The sequence below is a fragment of the Eurypyga helias genome, unplaced genomic scaffold, assembly GCF_000690775.1.
Source record: "Eurypyga helias isolate BGI_N326 unplaced genomic scaffold, ASM69077v1 scaffold15222, whole genome shotgun sequence".
In the NCBI taxonomy this organism is placed as follows: Eukaryota; Metazoa; Chordata; class Aves; order Eurypygiformes; family Eurypygidae; genus Eurypyga; species Eurypyga helias.
Window position 1 is genome coordinate 48,864 of NW_010236714.1, and position 8,355 is coordinate 57,218.

Genomic DNA, 8,355 nt, shown 5'->3' on the forward strand with positions numbered 1-8,355 from the left:
GGATGGGGCCAGACCCTTTTCAGTGGTGCCCAGTGACAAGACAAGGGGCAGTGGGCACAAACTGGAACACAGGAGATTCAGTCTCAACATGAGGAAATACTTCCCTGTGAGGGTGACAGAGCACTGGAACAGGCTGCCCAGAGAGGTGGTGGAGTTTCCTTCTCTGGAGATATTCAAAACCTGCTTGGGTGTGTTCCTGTCCCACCTGCTGTAGGTCAACCTGCCTTGCCAGGGGCATTGGACTAGATGATGTCCGAAGGTCCCTTCCAACCCCTAGCATTCTGTGATACTGTCATGCTAATTCTCCACATAGACAGTAGACCAACATGTAAGGCAGGAAGAAAAATTGTTGTGATCCTAATGACCCTTGGATGATCAACCACTTATTTATTGCTATTATGCAAAATCAGTGTTTCTGGGGTTTGGTTTGGGGTGGGTGTTTTTTTTTTTCCCTCTATATCCTGTTGAGTTTGTTTCCAAGACATTAAAAATCTAGTATTTTAACTTGTAAAGAGAAATTTACATTTTTCCATTTTTTATTCTGATGACATTCTTACAAAGTGCATATTGTTACAGCACAGAGAGTTGTGATACCTGGCTGGATAGTCCTCAGTCATAAGAAGAGTATATTCCAACAGTAATAAGAACTGTAATAAGAGTAAACACTATTAAGATCTTAATATTTACAAATACTAAAATGACTGCTCACTTCACTAAATAGTCTAGTGCTTTTTCTGTTTGGTTGAATTATATGAATACCTGAATATGCAAGTATTATGTATATTGGCTGAAGTGCCTGGGGTTTGTATCACCTCCACCTTCAGGGCTGAGCCACATACCGTGCACAGGCTCGGAGGTGCCCGTGTCTCAGCTGGCATGTGAGAGCGAGCAGTACTGGAAGGGCTGCGGCTAGAATTGGCGATGGGATGGTGCTGGTGGGAGCGGCCAGATACCTTGACGGGCCACTGCAGCTCGTGCATTCGGAGAGTGTCTACTGGTGCACCCCTTTTTAATAATTTTATGTTATTATAAAAAAGATGGTTCAGTACAGTGTATCTTTTTCAGAGCTCTTTTTAAGCAGAGCTCAGTATGTGTGATGACATAGAATTGTCTCTGCTTTACCTGACAAGACATTTTGTAGCCACTGAAGAGAGAGAGATTGTTGTGGATAAGCACACTGGGAGGATGGAAGAGGGAAGCAGATGAGAAGAAATATTCATACAGACAATATCTGTTTGCAGTCTTAAAGCAGTAAAAGGCCAAGTATTTTTGCTAAAACAGCCCTAATTTAATTTCTTAATAGTTTGCTGTTTGTCAAATTTATAGCTGGTCTAAAAATAATCTGTAAGGGAAGGGTTGAATCTTAGCAGTCAGCTGATTGCTTTAAATCAAACATGGTCATACATTGCTAGATAAGACTTAATAAATTGTGAGTAGCTATCATTGCTCGAGCATTAGAGATGTGATATCTAAACCTTGTATAAACAAGCAGTTTGTAACAAGGTAGATTTTTGTCCTGAGTCAAACTGAAAAACACAAAGCTTGCATTGCTGTGGTGTGCTGTGGGTACTTCCATTAGTTTTGGGAAAACTCATTTCAAAATAGAGGTGGGAAATACCTTGTGAGAACCACCTGGAGTACTGTGTCCAGATATAGAGCCCTCAACGTAAGAAGGATATCGACCAAAGAGTTGGGGTTGTTCAGCCTGGAGAAGAGAAGGTTTGAGGGGGGACCTTACAGTACCTTCTAGTACCTGAATGGGCCTTCAAGAAAGCTGGGAGAGGACTTTTTACAAGGGCCTGTAGTGACAGGACAAGGGGTAACGGGTTTACATTGAAAACAGGGAGGTTTAGATTAGATATCAGGAAGAAATTCTTCCGGGAGAGGGTGGTGAGGCACTGGAACAGGTTGCCCAGAGAAGCTGTGGATGCCCCATCCCTGGAAGTGTTCAAGGCCAGGCTGGATGAGGCTTTGAGCAACCTGGTCTAGTGGGGGGTGTCCCTGCCCATGGCAGGGGGGTTGGAACTAGATGGTCTTTAAGGTCCCTTCCAACCCAAACCATTCTGTGATTCTCTGAAATACCCCATAATGCCATTTCAGTATCTGTTTTAAAATATGTAAGCTACTGTACAGATGGTTGATGATAATTCTTTTCTGACATCACCCAGTCAGAATGAGATTTTTCAAAATAAAAGGGGTGTAAGTGGGACAAGAATTTAAAATCAGGTCCTTCACATTTCTGTGTGCAATATTATACCACGCAGAACAACTTGATAATCTTTCCAGGGCTTTTTGAGTGTTTCCTGAATGATTTTGTTAAGCTAATTTTCCCTCAATCCTTTTGTGATGCTTTTGGGTGTTCAGTGGCAGTAAGGTCCTCCCTCCGTTCACTTCTCCTCCAAGGCAAATCTGGGAGTTTTTAAGGTATTTCGGAAGCTGGGACATGAGCTGAAGCAGAGTCTGAACAGCTTGAAGCAGACTGGCAGGTTTGGCTGTGCCATGTGACAGTATTTATTAATCGGGAATGGCTATAAATCCGAGTTTTGAAATTGCTGATTCTCAAGGCTTTTTTTGAAGGTAGGTGATGAGGCATGCTGTGGTGGTGTGAAAGGAAACAAAACAAGAGGTTATTGTTTTTGACAAAAACGTGATGGTGGTACTGTTAGAAGTTGCACTTGAGCTACGTAACCCCATTACTCACAGGGCAGACCTGTGCTCCTGTGCTAACATCAGCTCTCCTTCAGCTCAAAGTTCTAACTTCTAAGACTTTTCTTAAAGATTTTAGGGTTCTCACAAACTGCAGAACCAGAAGCCTTTGGGGAGCCTGTATGCTCTCTCTATGGTACTTGGTAATCTGGCTCATGGGCTCTGTGTTTGGGGCTCCTTGTGCATTCCTCAGCAAAGATTTTGGTGCTTGTTGACCTGCTCTTTATATTCCTGCAGCCAGGGTGGTTTGGGTCTTTTTCCCCTCCTATCCCTGGTGTGGTGGATTTTTTTTTTTTCTCCTTTCTTATTTTCAGGTAGTGGGGACAGTACTGTGATGTGATTTCGAAGGGCCTAGCTCTATGCAAGATGGGGGCTTGCATTGTTCATATTAATAAGGCAGAAAAACTCTAGGTCAAAATCTTCAACTGCTGTGAATCAGTCAGCATAAGTATAGCTTGCAAAACATCATGCAGACCTTCCACTGTTTTCTAAGTCACCAGCAGCACATTGAACTGTGCCTGAAAGCTAACAGAGGACTTGGGAAGACCGAGCTGCAGCATGTGTCTGTAGTCATGTATGTAGTGTCACCTGGAATTTCTGTGTGAAGCTGAGGAGTGGGCACATGAAAGCATATGGTGAAGCAGTCTCATGTAGATGTGTGGGGGAAGAAGGGTATGGTGGCAAGTTAAATTACAGTAACCCAAATTAGAAATACCTAGGGTTTGGGTGTTGTGTTTTTTTGTCGATGGGTGTGGTGGTTTGTGTGTGGGGGGTTTTTTTTGTTTGGTTTGTTTTGGTTTTTTGGGTTTTTTTTGTGTGTGTGTGTGTTCTTTCTCTGCTGTAGTTCGTCTGCTGATCTAACCTTCAGATGTGGAGCTAGAGGATAGTAAGAATCTGAGGCTATCTGTTGTTCTTAAAGATTTGGGGGTGCTCTTCTAAAGAGATGCAGCCAATGTATTTCTCCATTAAGACAGGCATTATGTTATCCATTAACATAGACTTTTAAGCTTAGCTTTCATAAACTAAAATCTTGGCAGTATAAAGAACATTTAAATATAATCTTAAGTATTTATTAATAGACGTCTTAAGATGTAATTTTTTAAATTTGGATTGTTTAAAAGCTAGAATCTTCAACAGTGTGAATTCATGTCAGAGAGTCCCTATCTATCTTTTAGATAATCTTTTAATGTTAGTTAATATTTATCATTATGTAAACATAGAATTTTGGCAGAGAGAGTGTGAAGATAAGGAAAGACAATGATTATGATGTAAGAGTAAGAAGAAAAATCATTCAGCACCGAAAAACTACTGTATCAGTACTTTGTCATCTTATCCTCAGATCCTTCCTCTTCTGTTGCCAGCTGCCTGCACAGTCCTTGCACACTTACACTGCAGTCAAAATTTGACTTAAATGCAGTATCATAGTCTATCAGTACCTGCTGTTAACATGGCTCTGCAGTCCCTCTGCTCTTCAGCAAATGTGTACAGCTTTTACCACCCATTTATTTTATTTCTCATGTCTAGAAATCACTGTTTTGAATATATCATATGTCCCTGCATAAGTATGATGTAGGATGTCTAGTTACCATGCAATTTATTAAAATTTCCAGTTCTTAATTATGTTGATTTCCTTATTTCTTAACATACTTTTTCATGTTCTGGTGCAGGTAATAATGTATTGCTGTACCAAACTTGTTACGGGGCGGGAGCTCAAATAGGACCTCTGTTCCTATTTGGTATTTCGACAAATATATAGTACATTGGTTTTGGGTACTGAAAAGACAAATCACCACTGAATTTTGGTTGCAGGTCCCAGGAAAAATGTTCTTCATTTTGTTCATAAAGATAAGGCAGTATGCTGAAAAATTCAGGTTTTCCCATGACTAGTTTTAAACGTTTGATTATGAAAGGTTGAAGAGAGTAAATAAGTCTTCCAGTGATTTAGGTGCTAGAGTAATCGGCAGCATTTATGAGAGATGCCTGACAAATTTAGGGCATGGCTGGACTTTGTGTTTGCATAGCTGTGTGTGCAGACCCATCTAGTGGAGGTACTGCGGAAAATACAGGAAAACATTTTTCCTGATAGCTTTTCTTTCCCAGGTTGTATTAGCTAAACTGATAAAGGTGCCTTTCTGCCAGCAGAAGTTTATGTCTGGATTTCATCAGCATCACCGCAGGAGCTGCAAGGTGCAGCATCTTTCATATTCCTCATTGGTGTACGTGTGCCTATAAAACTTGGTATACTAGGTTAAACCTTAGGCTAGGATAATTGCATCTGGCAGGAATCAGAAATGAACCTGGTTTATACCATTTGCAATGTGAAATAAATTACATTCAGAATGCAAAGTCTGAAATATGTTTTCACATTTATCTTCTTTCTGCAGGAATGAGCTGGAACGCCAGTTTCTTGAGCTGTTGCAGTTCAATATTAATGTTCCCTCCAGTGTTTATGCCAAGTATTATTTTGATTTGCGTTCCCTGGCAGAAGCGAATAACCTGAGTTTTCCTTTAGAGCCCCTCAGCAGGGACAGGGCGTATAAACTTGAGGTAAGACTCTTTCTTTTTAGATTGCTCAGAGTTGAATATATAGGGGGATTTGGAATTTTTGTGTTGTTTCTCCATTCTCCCATCTCTTCCCAAATATTCCCATGAGATACCTTGTGCCCTCATTTTCATAACTATTTTGTTTGTGCTTTGGGTATTCATGGATGTGAGGACAGCTTTTGGTCCAATTTGCTTCATTCCTTGTCTTGCTTTACATTTCTTTTTCAGTGCCAGTTGTCTGAATTGGCCTTGTGGAAGCACCCGCAAGTTTTACAATTACTCTGTTCACAGTCTGGTTTTCTGTGTTCATTTGGCTTCTTGAAACTGATTATCCACCTTAAAAGACAGAATATTAACAAGTATTACTGAAAATAACTACTCCATGTGCTTGTTATCTGCTACTGCTCCACTTCACGTGGATCCAAGTCTGCTCCCGTGGTGTTTTTCTCAGTAACAGGAAAACAGAAATGAGCACACCTCTTTAGTGAATAAATCATGAATGCTTCTGAGGCCTGAATATACCATGTGCAGAAAGCACGATGTCGGATGGTCTGGAGCTGTGAAACGCAGGGCACTATGAATTCCCACGGACACAGGAGGAATTTTAATTCACCAGCCAATTGCAGGCACTTTGCACAACTGGAATCTACTTTTCCTTTTTCTGATAGGAAGTTTTTTGAAATAAGGGCATTATTGCATGAGTGTGTACACATTTTGTTACTAATTTTGAAATTTGTCCTTAGATGCTAACTGCTTTTAACAGCTCACGTCTTAATTATATAACAGCTTTGCACTGGAGCTTGTTTGCCTGTGGGCTAATGTGCTTTGCATGTTCTGAAACTCCTAATGCTGCTGTAAAACAGGCAGGCAGTACTGTACACGTTTCTGTGGGGGAAAATGATGCGTGGGAAGGTTAATTGACTTGTTTGTGACTGTAATGGGAACAGAAAGTGATGGAGAAAGAATCAGAGCAGATTTCGCTTCAGCTGTGTTTCTCATTCTTTCTGAATATTCTCTCTAAATTTCACAGATAGCTCCAGTAAGAATGTAACGTAAATCGGTCCATGGAGTGTGTTGTAAATTTGCAGCAGATTTTATTTCTATTAAAAGAGAATTTTTAAAAATGAAAATTCATTTAGATTGCAATCTTAAATGAAAAGAGGTAGTTTAAGTTATTAGATAGTGGGTCTTGATAATAAGTGCCATTACATATGTTAAAATGGAGTGGATTTTAAAGAGAATTTAGTACATGGTGTTTCCTAACACTGTCAGGCTGTATCACATGCAGTGTGTAACACTGGGTTCTAAAGGAAGGTAACAACAATGGCTCTTAAAACCTTAGAAGAAAATAAAATAGGAATGGCTATATCTTTACCAGTGAATACTGGTGGTTCTTCTGTACTAACTAAGGAGAAGGCATATTTAAAAAGAAAGGATGGGATATTTTTTTTTAAATAAATCCATATTATTAAAAGCTGTCCCATGTTGGTGATGCTTTGTGCTACTTACAGAAGTTGGCTGTAGAGTAACCCTGCTAGCTGAAGAGGATGTCTTCAGGGAAGAGGAAGAGTATCTGCTGTGAAACCAACTTGGTCTGCCAGCTGCAGGCCTCTGTTCTGGGGCCAGAAGGAAGGGAACATGATGGGAGCTGCCTTGTTCCCTGGCAATACTTGGTTGTCATTAGTGTGCCCTTGAAACTAGTTGACAGCGTAATTTATAGCCTAGTTCCTTGAGCACAGTTAAGCATTTAGCTTGCCAAGGGTTATCAAAGTGCATTTGCAGCACTTTTCTAGGTCTCTTATGTGCTGTTCAGCCCAGAGCTTTCAGTTTCTAAAACGATTGCCTAGATTATGGAGTAGATGTAGTACCACCCAGGCTGTGATATTTTTGATACTGGGAGAAGAGCCGCAGTCTGCGGTGGAAGACAGCTGACCCCTAGCCACTGCACGTGTGCGCTGGAAGGATTTGCCGTCTCTGGTAAACTGAAAGGGCCTTGCTCAGTCCCAAGATTTAAAACAACTTATTTACTGATATTTAAGATCATGCGCAGACAAATGGTTACATTATAGCACATTTTTGCTATGTTTGTGTTTTCAAGCTATTTTATTTATCTAAAGCAGGAATATTAGATCTGCCATGGCAGAATCTGCGTTGATTGTTATCATGAGGTTGACTTAGCTGTGATGTCCTAAATTTGTTACACCAGTCCACCTAGTAGCCAGAAACCATTTTCATGGCCTCCCTTTCTTTTTTTTTTTGCCCCCACCATTTTATGGAATCATGCGAGTTAAAAAGGGCAAATAACCTTTCATTAGATCATCCATTCTGTCCACCTGCCAATGCTGTTTGTTCCAACCAGCATATGTTGTAGTGTGTTTTCTCCTTCCTTTTAATTATGTCAAATGTCAGGGCTTCCTTTTTGTCTCCTGAGAAACTGTTTTCTAATATGGGAGGTTTTTCTGCCAAGAAGGTTGTTGGATATCCAACCTTACTCCACTGTTTGTAATTTCCTACTCTTGCACCTGGTTATTCTCCTGTGTCCTGAGAGATGTACTAAATATGAGTCAGACTCTGCTCTTTGGGGCATGTCTGCAGAACGTGCCTACCCTATTTTTGCTTGTGATCTTAGCACTATGCTCATTTTGAAGCTGGATTTTGTAAGAGCAGTTCTTCGTTGTTAACTCTCCCAGTTTAACCAACTGTAGGTTGTCTGAGCTTTTTATCAGTAGGATAATGCTTGAAGACATAGTTCAAACTCTTTGAACCATGTGCTGTATTTTCTTGACCCTAAAGAGTTAGAGTCCCACAGATAAAACAGACAAAAAAGAGGAGAAAAAGATTTAAGTTACAACTAGAGAAGTGTTTTTATATCCATCCAGCTTCCCGCTGTCTCAGTGATTGATTGCAATTCTGCGTGTTTTGTATGTTCAGAAGCCTCTTAGCCAAGAAGCAAAGGGAGAGCAGAACTCCCCTGCTCTTTTGTCAGGAGTAACCTGATTGCTGCTCTTTTCATTCTCCATAAATTAAGGAGAACCCCCATCATCAGAACTTCTGTTAGTTCTAGTGATTTCCCCCCCCCCCCCCACCTCGCACCCACTACCCCCC

General features: G+C 40.7%; 1 protein-coding gene across 2 annotated transcripts in view; it reads left to right on the forward strand.

Annotated features, from left to right (window-relative positions):
• The window catches only part of LOC104506293 (cyclin-Y), a 49,343-nt gene that overhangs the window by 38,220 nt on the left and 2,768 nt on the right, over window positions 1-8,355 (forward strand). For both annotated transcript variants that reach the window (XM_010147195.1, XM_010147196.1), the window contains one exon: window positions 5,091-5,253. In XM_010147195.1, coding sequence (XP_010145497.1) covers window positions 5,091-5,253 — 163 coding nt within the window. The remainder of the gene's footprint in view (window positions 1-5,090; window positions 5,254-8,355) is intronic.